Genomic DNA, 21,047 nt, shown 5'->3' with positions numbered 1-21,047 from the left:
ACATTTGTGGAGTGTCTTTGCCGCGGAGGTGCAGATAAGCTGAACTCATTGAGTTTTGTTTTAATGTATAATTCATGGGGGCTGCTATTTTATTTTCATCACGTATAGTTCACCTTTCCCTCTTCTCCACTTAACCAATCAAGCTGCCAGTACAGTACATCCCATAATTACCCTTCTTTCTCACAACTGAGTTCCTTGATTGACACTTGAAGGTGCTCAGACTCATCTAAAGACACATTTAGGGAATGTGTTTATATGTCTGGATGGATGGTATATAATTGGATTGACTCTTCAGGGTAAACCTACTTTACAAAGCCCTCCATGATGTTCTGTTACTATGCTTGTGTGTGAGCAGCTCAAGCAAATGGAGGTGCAGCTGGAGGAGGAGTATGAAGAGAAGCAGAAGGTCTTGCGGGAGAGGAGAGACCTGGAAGCCAAGCTGATGAGCGCTCAAGACCAGGTACAGTACTCAACTTACTGTATACTGTACTAATATCAAAATTGGAAATATGGTTTCAAATATGACAACTAGCACTGTCTTAAATAAATCTGTACAATCTTGCTAAGTGAATTTTTGTCACTTTGTCATTTATTTGTATTAACTTGAAAACAATGAAAACTGGAGTAATTGGTGCTGAAAATCCAGCTCTGCCCTCACAGAAATAAATTGCATCTTATTGTAATAATATTTTACAATATTACAGATTTGTTTTAATCAAACAAATGCAGCCCTGGTGAGCACACAAGCTATAAGCTATATATTCAATATAATTTTTTTTTTAAATCCTATATTAACATATCATACTTTGTGAAGGTTATGTACAGTACAGTCACAAAAATAAAATACTTTTGCATTTTCTTCAAATAAACAGTTGCTTAAAGTGTATACTGTCTTTGGTGTTTTCAGGTGAGCCACAGAGATGTGGAAACAGAAAAGCGTCTAAGGAAAGACCTGAAGCGCACAAAGGCCTTGCTGGCTGATGCCCAGATCATGCTGGATCACCTGAAGAACAATGCTCCAAGCAAGAGAGAGATCGCTCAGCTCAAGAACCAGGTCTGTTCTTCAGCTCCTCTGGGTTCTGTAGTTAACACATCATATATGACATCCAGTCATAAACATACATTTTATTTATGTGTGTGTGCTCTTCACAGCTCGAGGAATCGGAGTTCACATGTGCTTCTGCAGTCAAAGCCCGAAAGTCAATGGAAGTGGAGATCGAGGACCTCCATGTCCAAATGGATGACATATCTAAATCCAAGCAGGCAGTAAGTCAGTCTGTGTTTAAAAAAGAACAAAATTGAGTCGTTTTGCTTCTTTTATATTAGAGTCATCTCGCACACAGAGACAAAGGACACCACCTGTCTTCATCCACCATAGGTGGCAGCCAGGATGTCATTTCAATTATTTACTACGGGGAAATGATTTCCGCCCATAATGGCACGTTTCCCAATGTCGGCTCTAAATTAAACCGGTTGTATTGGCGTGAAATGTATTACACTTTAATAATTCTGTCATTTGATTCAGTATTATTTCAGCGTGGAGAAAATTGTGTAATTGTGTCCTCGCTGCAGTGTATTATAAGGTGATATCAGGAGAGACAGATGCAGCCAAATTCTGCAGATGCTGTTCCCCTGACGCTGTCTCCATATTGTTTTCTTTTTTTTTGTTGCCGTCACCGCCTGTCATATTTGCTCAGCTCTCTGGAGCAAGAGACACTCTGACAGAAGGGTGCAGTGAACATTTTAATTTTCTATAAAGCCGCAGCCACTCTGAAGCATTGTTTTGGTGCAGTGTTTTTGTGGGTTTTGCTAAACCCATCTCTCTTCTAAATATTGTCATATTGATTAGCAAGGCCATGATAAATGTTCTGGTCATGATCACTGTGTGTTTAACTTCAGGTCTGTCTGTCACCCCTCCCCGAGAGCTCATGGATTTCCACCAGAGGTTTTGAAGGTGGCACATAGGTTTGATACAATAGACCTGCCAGACAGAGTTTAAAGGCATGAAATGGAACAGTACAGATAATAGGAAATATCTTTTAGCAGTATCTTGTGTTAAAAGAGAAATATAATGGAAAACCAGTCCATATATATAATTTATGAAAACTTGGGTTATTGAAAAATCATCATAATATTGATTAGTGGTCGACCAATATTTTTTAATTTTATTTTTTACCGCCGATGAGGATACCTTGGAAAGTAGGGTGGCCAATAGTTGATATAAAACAGGAATTTAAAATCTTTAGACAATGGATTAAAGAATAAATGTGTAGAAGAAACATACTTGTACTTTAGATGACAAAGTTTTATTCACAAACAAATAAATATTTAATAAAAATATAATTAAAAAGGAAGTAAACACTGTAACAAACTGGGCACACCGTATTCTTGGAAGTTTGTTTGCATTGGGAATCAAATTTTTCAAATAAAGCAAGGGTAAAGCTCATTTTACACACAGCACACAGAGAAAATGACATGAATATGGCAGTGGGCAAATGCATAAAGTGCAGCATAATTTGAAATTCACACGGACCGACCCTCACACAGAGAATAGCGATCATGCTAGATAAAAATGCACACTTTACAAGTTTGCAAGGTTTGTGATATTAAATGTTCATTAGTCATGCAAAGATTTGTGTAAATTAAATGTGTATTTTCTTAATGCTGACGGCAAACGAGAAAGTATTATAATGTTTGCCTTTCTATTACTAATAATATAAAAGCAATCGTTAGAAAACATTTTGTATTCATGAATTCCTTTGTTTAACAGTTCTATCTGATTATTAAACAGACTTCTATCCGTATTAGACAGAACTGTTAACAACAACAGTAAACAAGGGAGAGTGAGCACTGCCTTTCTCAGCGCTGTCAAAATAAAAGTCAAACACATCGGTGAAGCAAAAAAACGTATTGGCCAATGCCGATATTTGAAAAATCCCAAATATCAACCAATATATCGGACTTGGCGATATATCGGTCGACCACTAATATTGATTCCTTAACCACAAGCACACGATCATATGGCTACAAAAGTTGTAGATTTGTGCGATTTTTAAACTTTTTAAAGAAGTCTCTTATGCTCACAAAGACTCCATTTTATTTTATAAAAAAACTGTAATAATGTGAAATATTATTAAAATTTACAACAGATATTTTCTATTTGAATGCAGTACCAGATGTAATTTATTCTATTTTATACTTTTTAATGTTTTGTTTTATGTTCTTGATAATCTAGGGTGTATTTGCAAAAATGCAGTAAAAACAGTAATACTGTAAAATATTGTTAAAATTTAAATCAACATTGAAAACCGTTGTGCTGGCTAATATATTTGTGGTAACCATGATAATTTTTTTATTCCAGGATTCTGTGATGAATAGAAAGTTCAAAAGAACACCATTTATTTGAAAAAATATATATTTTGTAATATTATTAATAATATTATAACGTATTTACTGTCACTTTAAATCAATTTAATGTGTGCTTGCTACATAAAATGATTAATGAAAAAATATCTTACTAATCCCATACTTTTGAATGGTTGTACACATACTGCTAAAGCCATTTTCACATTAAGTGAGATTAACCAAGTCATTCACTTTTAGGCCTCTTAAAGAAACAGTAGGAGTCTGTTTTTGATCAGAGAGGGTAAAAATGGTGATATTTTTGTTGCATATCAGGGAAACAAGTAAAACTATTTTAAAAAGTGCAGAATATAACCCCTTTAATTTTAATTCATTTGTCTCGATTTGTTAAAGAGATTAAATGTGTGAAAGAAATTGCAAACTGTTTTCATAAGGATGTTTTTACAAAATAATGTAATTTCTTGCTTTTATGCTTACTTATTCATAAGTAATGTTTGACGTCTAAATTTTTTGCTTTTGCTAATACATTTGAAAGTTTTTCCTCCGAGATTAGCTTCCTGTATTGTTGAGGTAATTATTATTGAATGGAATTAGACCTCTGATACTGTTTGACGGAACAGGCAGTGAAGTGCTCATTTCTAATTGGGAGACGGTGCTGTGTTCTCAGGGATTTATACAATGCAAGCAGCTACTGTTTAGTGACGGGGTGACAGGAAAATGATCTCTTTAAAGAATTAAAGGAGCTGGGCTTTCAGTTGCTGAAGACAGAGTGGTTAGATGTGTATGTTCCTGACAGGGCAGAGGATTGAGTCTGTGGCCTATTCGCTGCTGTCTTTATCAATAAAAATAACTAAAAACACATTCTGGCCCCCAATCAGTTCCTGATGCATAAACTTAAGACCTGCCAAAACGTCAAGCATCAGATTGATTGTTTTTCCATTTCTCAGACATTTTTTTATTTCAATTTTGCAGTCATATTTGTGTTTGTCTTATACTTTTGTTTTATTTCCATGTAGCTTGAGGAGCAGCTGAGTCGACTGCAGAGGGAGAAGAATGACCTGCAGTCTCGCATGGAGGAGGATCAGGAGGACATGAACGAACTCATGAAGAAACACAAAGCCGCTGTTGCCCAGGTAACTCTCTCAGTCACTATACAGAGCCTCTCTGTCATCATCGTTCACAGAGTAGATGTACATGTAGATGTATGTACATTTGTTTTTGGGGTTTTTTATCCTAAAAATTCAATATGAATAAAATGTTAAGAAATTATACATCAAATTAAATAACATTTAAATAAATATACTATATATATATATATATATATATATATATATATATATATATATATATATATATATATATATATATATATAAAAATTGTAATAACAGATTTATAGATGGAAAGATATCCGTGATATATAGTATATTCATGATATATAATTCAAAATCTGATTGATATATATATATATATATATATATATATATATATATATATATATATATATATATATATATATATATATATATATATATGTATGTATATATATATATATATATATATATATATATATATATGTATATATATATGTATGTGTGTGTGTGTGTGTGTGTGTGTGTGTTTTGACACTGTTAATATTGCATGCTACATCATTTCAGCATGTTTGACATGTTCCAGTATGATTTATTGCTGTTTCTCGGCAACATGCTTCCATCATGTAAATCAAATCGACAGCATCATTTAGCATGTACAGATAGACCATTTTGTATTTCTCTATTTGATTGGTCAATGGGACCAGTGTGAAGGTGTCACTGCAGCGATTGTCGTATATTTGAGCACGTGGGTTGATTGTCATTACGAGTGTTTTAAACACAGAAGGCTGCTATGGCATCAATGTAGAGAAGAGTGATGTCTCTTCACAGACCCTAAGTAGACAGATCCTCTCCAGTGGAACAGCCCTATTCCCCTGGGTTTACTTCACCAGCTCTATGGTTCATTTATGGGAACACTGCACATGTTTGAAACACAGTCACAATCATACTTGAGGCATTCAGACAGTCTCGTAGTTAACTCTTTCCACTTCATTTCACTCGTCCTTCTGTTAACATACCATTTATTGCTGCCATTTTTCTCTGAGATGTCATTAACAGACCATAAGATTGGTTGTCTGTCAGTAGCTAAATGGTTTGCAATGTGCTGTAAGATACATTCCCAAAATAACATATTACCCACTTCTTTGGTATGTTCTCTACATACTGTTTTAATGGTAAACCGGACAGTATGCATCAATAGAATAAAGAAAATGTAGTCCATCTTTATAAAAATTCCCCACAACAACTGTTCTTCTATTTTAGTCATTTGTGTATTTCATACGTAAATACAGAATGTGCACCATTAAAGATATAATGTATAAAGCATGACAAATGACTTAGAGTCATAAATATAAAGGAACTGTAGCTTCAGGTTGTCCTGTGATGTGTAGAAGACTCTGACCCCTCATTGGTGTGTTCGTGTGCAGTCCTCACAGAACCTGGCCCAGATCAGTGACCTGCAGGCCCAGCTGGAGGAGGCCATGAAGGAGAAACAGGATGTCCAGGAGAAGGTGAATTCACTTTAGCATCCATACATAAATGCATATTCACAAAGACTCCACTTCCTCAGCATTTGAGTCTTTAATTATGTGATCACAGTCTGCCTCCTCAGCATTTTACTTTTTAATGTAGAATCAGACTCCACCTCCTCAGTATTTGAATCTTTAATTATATGGCCAAACTCCGCCCCCTCAACCTGCGATTCTTTAATGATAGGAACAGACTCCACCTCCTCAGCATTTGAATCTTTAATGATAGGCTCAGACTCCAACCCTCTCAACAGTTGACTCGTTAATGATGGAATCAGACTCCACCCCCTCAGCATTTGAATCTTTAATTGTATGAACAAACTTTGCTCACACAACGTTTGACTCTTTAATGATATGAACAGACTCCACCTCCTCAGCAAATGAATCTTAAATGATATTAACCCACTACACCTCCTCAATAGTTTACTTTAATTATGGAATCAGACTTCAGATCCTTACAGAATCTTTCTGTTTTGAACTCAGAATATTTAATTATATGAACAGACTCCACCCACTCAACTGTTGTCTCTTTAATGATGGAATCTGACTCCACCCCCTCAGCATTTGAAACTTTAATTATAAGATTAGACTCTGCCTCTCTCAGCAGGGTGTAATAGTGGAACTGAGTAACAGGGGCCCTTGGCAAGGGGGTGGTCCATAATGATATAAAGATTATAATTATTAATATTATAGATGAGGTGTTGTGATGTGAGGGTGGGGCCTAACATTTGGTGCTACACCCCTGTCTTTAGTATTTAACTCTTTCATTTATAGAATCAGTCTTTTCTCTCAGAATTTTATACTGCACTCTCAGCATCAGGTTCTGAACTCTCTACACTCTCTTTGCCAATTTAATGTCCCATAATGTAGGTAACAGTTTGTTTCCTTATCACAAATCTTAAAGTTGTGTAATTTGCTCAACAAATATATATTGCCAATGGTGTATTCAGAAAAACTATTATTCTTAGCACAGAATTCTCTCTCTCTCTCTCTCTCTCTGTCGCTCTCTCATTCAGATCATCAGCTCAGTAAATATACTAATTTTCACGTAGCTATGAGATGCTGAATACATAGACGCGCATGCGGTTGCCTTACTGTATTACAGCTTTAATCAGGATAAAACCGTATATTAAAAGCTAACTGAAGGAGTAGCATTTACAAATAGCAGCGTATCTAAAAGTATGAGACAACAAAAAAACATACCATTAAGAGCCGTGCTTGCAATTGATAAGCAATATAGAAGACACCAATGTTTACCACCGTAACACATGCTGTTGAAGTGAGGGGCGGGACGTTCAAGCGAGCAATGGAAGTTTAGCCAATCACAACGCACTGGACAGCTAACCAATCGTGTATTTCTGAGAAGAGCCTAGAAAAAAAACAGTCAACCACCCCTTTAAAGGCTGATAAACCAGGTAGGCCTCGTTAAAGACACCCCGTGGTAGTGAGGGCTTTGTCTCTTTGAGTCATTGCTTAGCAGGTAATAGTTATATTCAGTATTTTCATGAAATACAGATTGCTGTCCTTTCTCAGTGTATTTGTGTGAATTCTCACTCCGTATGTGTGTGTTTGGCAGCTCACAGCCCTGCAGAGTCAGCTAGAGTTCCAAGAGCAGTCCATGGTGGACAAGTCTCTGGTCAGCCGGCAGGAGGCCAAGATCCGTGAGCTGGAGACCAAGCTGGAGTTTGAGAAGACACAGGTCAAACGCATGGAGGTGAGTTGGCAGGATTCATGTTTATGTGGGGTGCTGGAAGTGTCAAAAGGTCAGGGCGCAGGCATTGAAATATCAGATAAGAGTGAAATTAATCTACACACCCACCTGGTCCATACTTTATAGACCTTTAACCTTTGTACTAAAGTGTTTTACAATTCCCCACCAAAAAATGTCACTATGAATTAAATGTGGATTATTTCGACCCCCTCTGTGTTGTTCAAATTAAAAGTATCAGTCCCACTTTTAAAGTGGAAATGTACATTACATTTCATGTGATATATTTTATGTTGCCAGAGGCAGTGGGTCATCGGTTTTTGCATTGTACACAGCTAGTGTAATTAATGCGTTTCCTCTAATGCACATTATTTCAGCATTTTGTTTTGTTTGATTTGATGGGTTTTTTGCTCCTTAAGTGACATTTTCCAACAGCCAGTCCTCTTCATCATTCATCTCTATCGGGTGCTCCCGCTCACCTGCAGAATTACAATTGGCACTCTGCACAAATTACAAACGTCCACTGCGCCCACAGCAAAATCTGTCAACAGAACAATTTAAAAGCACTGTTATTACTGATTTGTTGAACGTATAACTCAGTTCAGGCTTGGGCAATGTTATCTCTAGAGGCAGCTTGTTTAAAAAGTGCCCATCCGTAGCTGTAAAGAATGTCTGTGTAGAGATTTCTGTTTCTATGCCAGTGCAGCCCACCTTTGGTGTGAAAAATCACAGAAAAGCTGCTGTGGAAGTTATTTGGAGTTTCACACCATATGGATAGCTTGACAATCTTGCATATTTCAGTGCTAGACTTGCAGGATCCTGTAAACAACCACAGTGTGTCCAGAAGCACTTAAGCGATGGTGCATGTTATTGCTCTGTATATATCTTAAATAAATGACTGTGTGTTCTGCAGAGTCTTGTAGCAAGGCTGAAAGAGAATCTCGAGAAATTGACTGAGGAACGAGACCAACGTAGTGCCAGCGAGAACCGTGAGAAAGAGCAGAACAAGCGTCTCCTGAGGCAGATCCGAGACGTCAAGGAGGAGATGGCCGAGCTGGCCAAGAAAGAAGCAGAAGCCAGCCGCAAGAAACACGAGCTGGTGAGAAGCCTGGTCTGCTGTTCTGCTTCACTGATGCTCTCATTCTGAAGTGTCTTGAAGGGATAGTGCCCTCAAAAAACAAAGTTCTGTGATTGTTTACTCAACCTCATGTCATTACAAACCGGTTTGACTTCTTTCTTCTGCAGAACATAAAAGAAAGTATTTTGAGAAATGTTAGGAACTTTAAAGTCTGTTGACTTCCATTCTATGGACAGAAACACTGAGACTTTTTCTCAGAATATCTTCTTTTATATTCCAGGTTTGGAATAACATAAGGGGAATGAATGATGGCAATTCAAATTTTTGAGTGAACTATCCCTTTAAGCATGTGATGAAAGCAGAAATGTTACATACACCCTATATGGACCCTCTAGATAAAAGGTTTGATTAAACCTCTTAATTCCAGACAGATTGCAAAATTATAGCATACAGTGGCATTCTAAAAAAGGTGTGCAACAGTTTGAAGAGGGCTCTTTTCTCTTCCAGCATGATATCAGGCTCCATAATGAAATGATTTTCCAAGTCTGGTAGTGAGAAAGAAACTGAGTGGCCATAATAAAGTTCCGACCTGAGCCCCTTTGGGATGAATAGGAACAGCGAGTCCACTGACAATAGTGCCTGACCTTACAGATCAGTGTCAAAAATGGACTCTCTTTGCCCACGGCCACCATGGTTGATGAATGCAGAATTTAACTTTGCCAATTCAGAAATATAAAATAATGGAACAAATGCATGAATAATTATGTTTTGATAGATGTTCTGTTTTTTCACAACTGAATTTATAATGTGTACTGAATATTTAAAGAAGATTCAGTTACAAAATAAATAAACAAACAATTAAATAAATAAATCATGATTTACTAAGGATGCACTGACTTTAAAACTCTAGCTAATACAGTCTAGCTACTAATTATTTTGGCCAATAATCAATTATTTTACATTGTCAAAAAAAAGACACAGTTTCAATATACTAATACTACAAATTGATTTAGGCATCACAACATTTTAATGTACAGCTGTTATTTTAGTATTATTTATATACTTGTATAGTATTTATAAGTATTTTGAATGATCTTTTATTTTTATATTTTCATTTTAGTTAATTTTTATTAGTTTTTTTATATTTCTATTCAGATTTAATTTATTTTTATTTTTGCGTTAGTATTACTAATTTTAATTCTTTCTTTAGTTTAAATAATTTTTTTTTAATTCAGTTGCCATGTAACATTTACATTTTTTTAGTTTAAAATGATGGTGACTAAGTATCAAATATTAGTATCTAGTATTTATATTTTTTCAGCTTTTTGATATTTTAGTTAACAGTAACAACACTGATGTACCGTAAAGAAAAATGGATGTTCACTTTAAGATTAATAAAAGTTTACATTTAACAGTGTTCTTAAATTATTACCTTTTTTTTTTAATAATACCTTAATGTGAATGTTAGACGACCATAGCAAAATTGTTCTTAATGTAAATATAGGCAGAAACGAGTGCCTCTCCGTTAGACTGAAATCTAACCTTGTCTCTTCAGGAAATGGATATTGAGAGTTTGGAAGCAGCCAACCAGAGTCTCCAGGCAGATCTCAAGCTGGCCTTCAAGAGGATCGGAGACCTCCAGGCTGCTATTGAGGACGAAATGGAGAGTGATGACAATGAGGATCTCATCAACAGGTAACACTTGCTGCTCTGAGGACTCTTTATTTAATGCATACCTCAGGGAGCTTCTCCATGTGTATAAGTGGGCAAAAAAAGAGATAGAAAAAGAGAGAAGACACTATCTGGATGAATGCACTGTTCACTGAGCATTTGGAGACGGCAATCAGTGAGCCAGTCTCAGTCTCAGTCATCTCTTATTCACACTCTCTTAAATATTTATGCCTCGAAAACTGCTGCACATAATTTGGAGCTCCTTTTTTATATACTTGGCCTCATCAGTCAGAGGAAGACATCTCTGTTCAGCCTCATTCCGCGCCGCTCCGCTTCTCTCAGTGACCTGCACCTTACAGAGCAGAGCTGAGTTTATTTGCTCGTTTAAGTGTGTTGAAGTTACCCAAATAACAGGAAATAGCAGCACACTCACACTTCGTATGGGTTATGCTGAGCAGAAGTCAGCAAAAGGTCAGAATTCTGGGTAAACATCTTGAGCAAAATGTAGCGCTAGAAACCTTTACACCAGACATGATAAATATTCAATCACAAGCTGTGTTTTTAAGACCGTGACTTATTTACATTTTATTTCTGCTTCTTGTTTCTTTTTGTTTGTCTCATTTCCCTCCCACCTCTAGTTTACAAGACATGGTGACTAAGTATCAGAAACGAAAGAACAAGATGTGAGGAGTTAAAGTTTGAACTTCCGCTAACATATTTGAATTCTCCTGTGCCCTCACAGGAAGATGATGCAGTATACAGTACATGCAGTCATTTTCGAGAAATGAAATACAGAATAGGGAATATTCTGTATTGTAAATCTCGATTTCGACTCAAGAAAAGACTAGAAGCATTATGTTGATACTGCATCTCACTTCCGGGCATGACAACTAACATCACCAACATGTTTTTCTCCTTTTTTATGCACAATGCCTCATACATAATGTATGCATAATACAAACTGCATGCTTTTTCGAAGCCAAGCATGGTCCCTACTCAGTTACCCTCCCCAGAGGCAGTTCCCTTTCCCTGAACCCCTGCTTTGTAATGTTGAACTTTTGGATATATGGTGCTTCACCATTGGGATTGGTGTCCATTGACGGGTAAGAACAAGTTTAAGTGCAGGACAGGTGTAGTTACATGTCTGCAGGGTCCAGACTGTGGTCTATCCCCTGGCTGTCTAACTCGAGAGCCAGAAGGGTCCACATTCAGACTTGTTGAACGCTGCAGGGCCTTGTACAAACATCTGTGAGGGGTTGCTCTGCCCCTCCTTCTTGGCCTTCTTTTACCTATCTTTCTCTCTCTCACTCCTTTGAATAATTCACACTTCTGTTCTTGGGACTTAGCAGCCTCTTAAGGCAGGAAAGGAAGGCTTGTTTCTCATCAATCTTTCAACCATGAGGGCTAAATAATGAATAACCCTCAAATGTCCTACAAAAAGCCCCCCAACTCATCTGGCAACAGCCTACAACAAAGTACCAGCCCTTGGCGTCGAGCCATTTCATTCTCCTGTCAATAGTCCTTGGTCCGCACTGTATGCCTCTTAGAGTGTTTTCCAGTTTTAAAAACCCTTAAGCTCTAAGCACCACTTATTACATCATGTGAGAAAGTATTAAAAGCTAATGGGCAGTCTGTGCATTACTGATCCGGTATAGATGGATGTGCCGTTGCAGAAATGTTTGTTTGAGTTCATGCAGGGATGTTGACCCTTCTGGCCTGATCAGTTAATTGGGGGGTTCTTGTTTGCTTTATTGTAAATTAGACTGGTTTCAAGAGGTTTGTTAGCTAAATGCAAACCTTATTGGAGAACATTAGCAGAGAACTGATTATTCTATTCTATTTTATTTTATTTAAGCTATATTTCAATTAACAAAAAAGTTTTTTTTAGTTTTAGTTAACGATAATTCTGGTTTAGATACAGTTCAGACATGCATGTAATGAAGCATTTGGTATGAAGGGAATTGTTATTCACATTGTTACTAAATATTTAAGTACAGCTCTCAATCGATTTATTAATTGAATCATTAAGTGGTTAATTAAAATTAATTGCAATTGGTCACATACATTTTAAGTATTGTTAATTTTACATTAGTATGTTCAGAAAAGACACAAAAGCATCGTAAAAGTATAAAAATAGTAGTAGTCCATGCTGTCTATTAATCCAGCAAAGCTATCATGATTTCAAAAGACTTATAATATTGTTGTATTTTTTTTTATCTATTATGACACTTTTGTTGTACTTTTTTTTTGTCATTTTGCAGTTTAACAGCCCCAGTTCCCATTCATTGTATTTGTGATTTTGAAAAATTTAATTATTTGAATTTCACAGAAGATAGTCATGTTGATTTGGAATGACATGAAGGGAAATAATAAACATAGCTTTAATTTTTTTAGGATTCTATTCGTTTCTCCCTCAATTCTTTCAAGTTTAGACAGATGTTAGATATGTTTTGAGTTTATATATGCAATTAAATGGATAGTCGGAGACAAAGCCAGGAAACTTGCACAATATAAAGGTCCAAATTCTCCCCGTTTAAGGGTCAGGGCTGGAAAGCGAGCAGGGATAGAGAGAGAAAACAGAGTAGAGAGATGGACTAGAGAGGAAAATAGAGGGGTTGAGAGAGTTCTGTAGGTGCTAATGATAAATGTAATAGCCTGTAACAGAGATGTACAACCAATGGAGGCACGTTGTCACAGACAATTAATGTCTCTCCTCTCTCACTGTGTTGTTTGTTTGTTCCCCTGGGCTTAGGTGCAGCTTAACTAATGGTATATGGTCAAGGACATAAATTGTGTGTGACATTTTGCATTAGCGCTTCATTACAAAGACCCTGCTGTCCCACTGTTTAGCGATGGGCTGGCTAGCAGAGCTCAAGGCTTATTCACACAACGTTCTCACCTCGGTTTACCTCCAGGGCACTAGGGCTTACGCAAGAGCCAAAAGGGGTCTTGAAAAAATACATACTTTGGCACCTGTAAGTTGCCTTCCCGTATCGACGGAGCACTACTCATTTGACAACTAATTATTTTGTCCTGAGTGTTTTCTATTCAGTGTATCAGATCTTCTAATTTAGACCCTCTCTAACACCCTGACTGTGAGCGTACAGTTAGTGTTTAGTGACATCTGCACTGCCTCTTGGGTCCATGCATATATAATATTCTCATATGCATAATACCACAAACGGAGAGCTAAGCAGATCGGAACTGTATGTCAGAGAAAAGCAGCTGCTGCTTCTGAGTTAACCTTCTCTCTATGCCTGGGATAATGAGTTACTGTATGGAGTATAATTTCATTGGGAGACATTTGACTCCTATGGTGCTGCAGGACAATAACAATGATTATAAAAAGTTTAAATTGAAACAAAATTGTGAGAAAGGGCCCAGTTCATATGAAATATTCTTTAAAGGTCTCCTGGCTGTGCATACATGGAGATGTTTTAGTGCTCTACGTCCTTGAAGGGCGATTCATAGTTATTCAGTACGGTGTGCTGTGCGATAAGTGAAGGATAAGACTAATCTAAAGAGGCAGGGAAGCATTGACTTGCAAATCCAGCCAAATACAAATCCAATGGGTTTATCTGGTCCAGAGAAATGAGCAAACAGGACTGGGATTCACAGCGCTGCTTTCCGTGTGAGGTGCAAATGCATCTGCTCCCAGGGACATTCGGCCTGTGTTTACTCGTTCTTATTGACAGCGCAACACTTCCCCACAAAACCCATTCGTATCCAGAGATGCATGGTATTCGTAGCATAGTGAGTCAAGTTAATTGCAGACCCAAAATGGCCTGTTCCTTCTTACTGTCCTTTAACATGGTAGTCCAAGGCTAAAAGCCTTATTTATAAAGGAGGATGTGACGAGTGGGGCGGGGCCGAGAGACGTGGGAACAGGAGCGAGGCCGGTGGAGTTATTGGAGATGAGTGACACCTGCTTGACCCACCGGTCTCGAGTGCCCCGGAGGGAGGGAGGGAGGGGGGTAGAGCACAGTCTCGAGGGTACCCCCCGGCCTGCTCGACCCACCGGTCTCGAGTGCCCCGGAGGGAGGGAGGGGGGGAGGGGGGTAGAGCACAGTCTCGAGGGTACCCCCCGGCCTGCTCGACCCACCGGTCTCGAGTCCTACGGAGGAGATGGAGGGATATAAAACCGGAGCGACGACAGTGACGGACGAGAAAGGACCAGGCCTGGGTTTTAGTTGTGTTTGGTTTTTATTTGTGCGCGTCAGTCGTCCGTGAGGGGCTGACGCGCTGTTTTGTGTTTATTTTGTCATTATTAAAACCTTATTTGATTGTCTGCCGGTTCCCGCCTCCTCCTTCCCGTGATCATTGAGTTTTGATCGTTACAGAGGATTTTTCACAAGCTTTGTACAACCTATAATCCATAATTCAGTTTTTATTCCACTACACATCACAGTATTTTTATTTAGCTGTTTTAATGGCTAGTTAGTCACCTACTGCTTACATAGGTTCACCTGTAGGTACACCTAAAATAAAGAGCATGTTAATGATCCCTTAAAATGCTGCCTTCGCAGACAGCCAGCTAGATTTTGGAACAGAGCTATTGTCTGGTAAGCTACAGTCTGAATGGTTTTTCTCTTTTCAATGCACTCTTTTCTTCTGGTTTGGCTTGGAGTTGTACTGACCTCACCCTTTTGGATGCTTCACACATTAAACAGAGCCAGCTAGCTGCAGGATACTGTTGTTGGACTATGAGTCTGACTTACTAACACACAGGCCTTTTCCAGGTTTCTAGAGTTCGGGCGCATGTTTCTGTACTGTTGTTCCTCCACCGCAAATCCCTGTGTTCCTCCTACTAACAGTATTTATGTACAGATTCTGCTTGTTCATTTTGTTGACATTCCCTCTCCTCCTTCTGCACAGCGAGGGCGCCTCTGATACAGACTCTGAGGTGGAGGACCGCGTTGATGGGGTGAAGTCATGGCTGTCCAAAAACAAGGGCTCTGCCAAGAACCTGTCAGATGATGGTAGTCTGAAGAGCTCAAGGTCAGTCCTGTCACCTCATTTCCCTGTTACCCCACAGAATGGTTTATCCCAAACCCAATGTAGCAAGCTAGAAGAGGGGTCTGGAAAAGCTAATTAGCTAACGCTAAGGGATTTTTCTGTTGGTATTGTCTAGCTTATTCTCCCTGTTGTCAGCAGTTTGATAACAGAAGCTAATGTAAAAGGGAACGGCTTCACAGGCAGATTAATGGATATGCCCATTGGCCAGTTGGCAAGCCTACCTGTGCCTTTCTGCTGAAGATGAATGGGTCTTCCCACTGGCAGACACTTTCGATTTTTCCTGTTTTTTCTTTTTATCAGAAGATTTAAGTTTGTCTCTTGAAATTTTTGCACCTTTTTAAAACCTTGAGGACTTTTGATGCGTAATTTCAGTCATTTCGATCATTTCAGTCATATCTGTAAGGTGCAGTCTTATGGGAAATTGGCTACAGATTACAGTCTGTAATTTTTTATTAACATTTTCTAGCATAAATCATCCTGTAAAGGGAATTATAGTCTTTGTCAGTATCCCTTTTTATGCAGTTACTTGAAACATGTCCACCTAAAAGGATCTTTTTGTCCACATTTATATGTAGATACCTGAGCTTATGGATTAACTATTGATTTTGAATCACAGATGCTTAAGAGTCTTCCTTAAGTGCCTTGTATTCCCTGATTTCACATCAAACTTTCATCTATATTCTACCCTGTCTGCTTGGATAAACCTGTACTGTCAGTCATCTTTTAAGTTTTTATTCATGTAATTTCTCATTCTCATATTTCCATCTCTATCCTCTCCTCCCTCCATCTGTATGTCTTTCTGCCCTGTGCACACCCCGTCTGCCCCTCCTTCATCTAGATCTGCTTTATATGTTGACGGAAAGGAGGGAAAAGGTTGGGAAGAGGGTAAAGAATGGAAAGACAGTGGCAAAGGTAAAGAGTTAGAACCCAGCAGGCCTGTGTCTGTCATGAGTTCCCTCAGCTACAGGAAACGCTCCAACATGAAGGACTCCATAGGAGGTAAGGGAGACGAAGGTTCGCTCCTCAACACCCTTAAAGAACAATCTGATTCCCAGGACTTCTCCTTCCGCAAGAACAAAGCAAAGCAGGAAGCCGAGGATGACTCCTATTCTGTCAACTCCTGGAGGAAGGCAGGAGATGATCTTGACAATCGTGGTTCTGTCATCTCTCAGGCCTACTCGGAAGCGGCCAGTCGGGCAAGGAAGGGCATGGACAGCCGCTGGTCTGAGTTTGATAAGGAGTCCATTGTGTCCTCTGTAGCCCAGAGCCGGGGTTCCATCTGCCATACTGCGATGGACCTAGATGATGATGCTATTTCCAGCGTGAGTTGCATGAGTTCAGTAAGCCGGCATCGGAGCATGCCTCGTCTTGATGATCGCCAGAGTGAATACGGTTCACCTGTCAGCCCCAGCCTGAGTCGGCGCAGCCCAGGAAGCGTGAGCCGTGCCGACTCCCGCATGTCGCTGTCTCGCAGCTGTCGCCTGAGTGAATTTGACATGGACGATGATGCCCGAAGCATAGCATTTAGTGAGGCTCGCTCCAGTGCTTACAGCCCTCACTCCACCTCCGGCCGAAGCTTTTCCATGCCTCCGCAAGCCCGGAAAACAGACTCCAGCCCACCTGATGTCTCTGACGTCAAGCCGGTCAGTCACCGCAACTACCTGGACCCTGACCTGGAGGCTGCAATTAATGAAGTGTTAAGCTTCAAACCCATCAAGTTCAAGCGCACCAGCTTGGAAGAGTCTGAAGTGGAGAAAGATAAGCAAGCTGAAGATGAGGATGACCGGAAGAGCGTCAGCAGCTCCAGGATCGGCAGAGACAGTGGCCGCTCTTCCAGCTTGCGCCGATCTGCTTCAGCCGTGGACTTCATGCGTTCCAGCAGTAGCCTTAGCACCCGCAGCAGCCGAAGCAAGAAGGGCAAGAGCAAAAAGAAGAAGAAGAAGAGAAGTCACAGTTCAGAATCAGACAGCTCTGACGATGACCGCAAGAAGAAGAGCTCCAAGAAGAAGAGTAAGAAGTCCAAGAAGAAGTCCAAGAAAGAGTCTTCGTCTTCCTCCTCATCCTCGGAGTCTGAGTCTAACACAGAGTCGGACTCTAGTTCAGGAGCATCCACTATTTCTTACAGAAGCTCCAGCAGTATCAAGAAAGCCCCTGGCAGGCAGGCCTCAGGCTCCGAGGGAGAGCTGGAGGCCGAAGAACCCTCTGAAGGAGCTCCCCCTGTGTCTAAGAAAGAGGAGAAGAAGAGGAAGAAGAAAGTAGACAATCTTATGATGAAGTACCTGTACAGGCCTGACAGTGATTAAAGATGGCAGTAGGTGATACCTGGTGTGGAGTGAAGGAATGCAACCAGCATGGTGTTAAACTAATACTCAAGTACCTCAGTACCGTCTGATATCGTACCATAACTTTACACTCTACTTTCAGTTTTTCTTTACACTGTGTTGATTCACTTTGTTACTCGCACACATTTTTGAGTGATTTTTTTTTTTTTGTAGTTCTATATCAGTAGTTCTCAGCCTTTTTGACTTGAAGGCCGTCCTATCTAAGCTGATATGTAGAAATTCATAAATAACGAAATTCAGATGATTTAAGATGTATTGGGGCCCCACAGAGGTTTTCTGAAGCCTCCTTGTTGAGAACCACTGCTCTATATAATTCATTGAAATGTCTTTATGACGTAGTATCTTAAACTATCAGGGTAACTAAAGTTAGTTTGTAATTCTTTCTTTGGTCTTGGACATAATTAAACAGAAAATCGATTAGGACTGCTTGCCAGCAATTAACCTGAAGTTTGTATTATTATGACAAAGCGAAGATAAGACTCAGTGACACGAAAAGTTATCATTGACTTTTGGAAGAGGGTGAGGTATTCATGCTTTCTCTACATGGGTCTGTTCGCTTTTGTATAATTAGAGGACACAGTTAATTTATATGTTAATTCACTGATAAGATTTTGAGTAGACATCAAGAATATTGCAATTTCTTTAAAATGGACCGTAGATTTTTAAAGCAAGGGATTTTTTAATAATACATAATTTTATTTGTATTCTACACTGTGTACTGGCTTGACTGTGCGATGGCACCTAAATCAATACTAGTAATATATTGCTGCTATATCAGTTATCAGTAGATATTATTTATTATACTGGATGTTTAAAGGGGTAGTACACCTAAACATGAAATTCTGTCATTAACTACTCATTTATACTATATCAGCCATAATACACAAAATAATTAACTTACTGTGTACCATTATTTTTTGCTGTTTGCTTGTATGACTTCACTAACAAATATCCGATAAGGTGATGTTTCAGAGCACTACACGCAGTGTGATTTGCATGTGATTTGTGTGGCTGCACCTCTAATGTATCACCAAAGATGATACTGAATTATAGGGCCTGTTAAATATTTTTACCCCACATTCAGAATTTTGATAACCCAACATTCCTTCAGAGAGTATCCTCTTTGGTCTCTCTTTCCACATGCTGATCCTAATCAAAGCTTCTCTATCTCCCCCTCCAGCCCACCCTCCAGTCGCAGACGCTTCTGCCTTGACAGATCTGACGAGGAAGAGGAAGAAGAAAAAGAGGAAGGGAGCACGGGCCGAAGCACCTACCGCTCTCGCTATAAACGCAGCAGCTACCTGAACGACAGCGATGGCGAGACCACCGCATAACCGCCCCCCACACACACATTCACATGCACTCATGTTCATAAAAGGAGGACTCAATATCAGTGTTTTCCTTGAACCCGAATCCAGGATTTCAGCAAGAGAGGAGCATGATGGAACGCACTCTGGCAAAGATATATCCCTCATTTCTTTCGACTTAGATTATTAGTATTTTTTCACATTTAGAGCTTTAAAGGGTTTGTACAGCATCATGAATCACAGCACTGTTGACTCTTTCCTCTTTGTGTACTTTTAATTCTGACGTTCTTCCACTTCCTTTCTAAATAAGCAGTGACTTTACCAAACGCTGTGCTTGCATTCTTACTCCGGTCAGGATTCAGTAATGGATATTGCTCGAGGCAACATGCTACAGCCTCTTGCATGGTCAGGCCTGAGCCAAAGATCCATGGCATCGTGTAAACGTGAATTTGCAAAGAAAATATTGTATTACCAAAAAAAAAAAAGAAGCATTGTTTTAGGTATGTGAGCATATTAGTTTTTTGTTCTTGACTAGAGTCGAGGTGGGATTGATTTAAGACCACCTTCCTCTACATTTTCGCTTTCATATGGTGAAGGATTCATGTTTTTTGCTCGAGTAAGAGAGGAAGTACATTTCTCCTCTCTGTCTTCACTTTGTTTTGATGTTTTATGTGGAGACGGAAAAAAAAGCGATCAGGTCAATGATACGAGAACAGGGCAGCGTTTCAGGATGTTCAGGTCTGGACTCTCAAACCTTTTTTTGCTTCATAATATGCCTTGCTTGTTCTGTTTTGACTGAATTGACTAAGTGCTCGCTCATAGTAGACCTTGTATGGTTCAGTGTTTTTTTTTTCCCCATACTTTTTTGTTTTGGTTTTTGTTGTTGTTCTCAGGCTTTTTTGTTTTGGTTATCATAGATGTCTGGCTTTCCCAAGGGAATGCCCATATTCTTGGCTATATGGGGCATTGTGGTAATTTATCACCCAACTATACCAATACTGGATAAACCGCTTCAAAGTTGCTTTTTGTGCTGATATGATGCGACCAGAAGCACGAGATGGAGACGTTTGACAGAACCGATACTGTGAAATCCCAGCTTCCCTGCGGCATGTATTCACATTGGATTCTTCAGTATTTTTGGCCTTACCTAATGACTTTGAGACTCAATTGAACCTCTTCGGACAAGCACCCCATTGTTGCCTTCTGTTGTTTTGTTGTTTGCTTTCATTGTAGTATTTATGATCTAGCGTTGATGGATTGAGCGAAGCTGGCAAAATATAAAGCAACAGCATATGAAATGGCAATGAAAGGATGTCATTGCTTCTCTTTGATTTTTAAAGGGAGACCGTGTGGGTATTTTACATGGTTTTATAGACCCTCTGCAAAGGTCAACCACTTTATCCTCTTTTCTATGCACTCAGTATTTGTTTTAATATGAAAAATTAGCATTTTATGATGTTTCTGGCTAATTATGGCAACAAGATGCATAACGTTTGCTGGCTGTACACATTAATATAAAAATATATAAATATCTGTATGATTCATTCTAGCTTTCAAAATAGCTCATGTTTATTTTCTTTATTGAATAAATGACCACTTGATAAGTAATAATGTTGCATTACAGTTTAATATATTGTAAATAAATGATGGTGATTGTTTTAGACTTGTTTCAACATGCTTATTTCATAATTTTAATTTTAATTTTATTTTATTAGCAGACACAAAAGGAAAAAAACATTCTGTATGTTCAACATTTCTCACATTATTTCTGCACCATTAGTGGCATCAAAGAGATTTTCTTTCAGTGGTATGATTTCAATAAATAAATAATAAGCAATAATGACATGGTTCATCTTAAGGGGTTTATTCTTAATTAATTCATTAAACCTTTCATTATTTAGATTTATTTAATTTTTTTCATTATTTGCTATAGGTTGGGCATAT

General features: G+C 38.8%; 1 protein-coding gene across 13 annotated transcripts in view; it reads left to right on the top strand.

The window, feature by feature from the left end:
* myo18ab (myosin XVIIIA b) overlaps positions 1-20,764 on the top strand; it is a 106,042-nt gene extending 85,278 nt beyond the window's left edge. For 7 of the 13 annotated variants that reach the window (XM_059514384.1, XM_059514383.1, XM_059514379.1 and 4 more), the window contains 12 exons: positions 356-460; positions 908-1,054; positions 1,153-1,266; positions 4,380-4,496; positions 5,880-5,963; positions 7,558-7,695; positions 8,603-8,788; positions 10,323-10,462; positions 11,077-11,121; positions 15,314-15,436; positions 16,293-17,765; positions 18,977-19,117. In XM_059514384.1, coding sequence (XP_059370367.1) covers positions 356-460; positions 908-1,054; positions 1,153-1,266; positions 4,380-4,496; positions 5,880-5,963; positions 7,558-7,695; positions 8,603-8,788; positions 10,323-10,462; positions 11,077-11,121; positions 15,314-15,436; positions 16,293-17,757 — 2,664 coding nt within the window. In that variant the 3' untranslated portion in view covers positions 17,758-17,765; positions 18,977-19,117. Of the gene's footprint in view, positions 1-355; positions 461-907; positions 1,055-1,152; positions 1,267-4,379; positions 4,497-5,879; positions 5,964-7,557; positions 7,696-8,602; positions 8,789-10,322; positions 10,463-11,076; positions 11,122-15,313; positions 15,437-16,292; positions 17,770-18,976 lie in introns of all 13 variants that reach the window. The other 6 variants (XM_059514386.1, XM_059514381.1, XM_059514380.1 and 3 more) reach the window with 4 other exon arrangements.
* The last annotated feature ends 283 nt before the right edge of the window (positions 20,765-21,047 follow it).

Source organism: Carassius carassius, chromosome 28 (genome assembly GCF_963082965.1).
Source record: "Carassius carassius chromosome 28, fCarCar2.1, whole genome shotgun sequence".
Lineage (NCBI taxonomy): Eukaryota > Metazoa > Chordata > Actinopteri > Cypriniformes > Cyprinidae > Carassius > Carassius carassius.
Note: the sequence above shows the minus strand (reverse complement) of the source record. Positions and strands in the feature narration are given on the sequence as shown.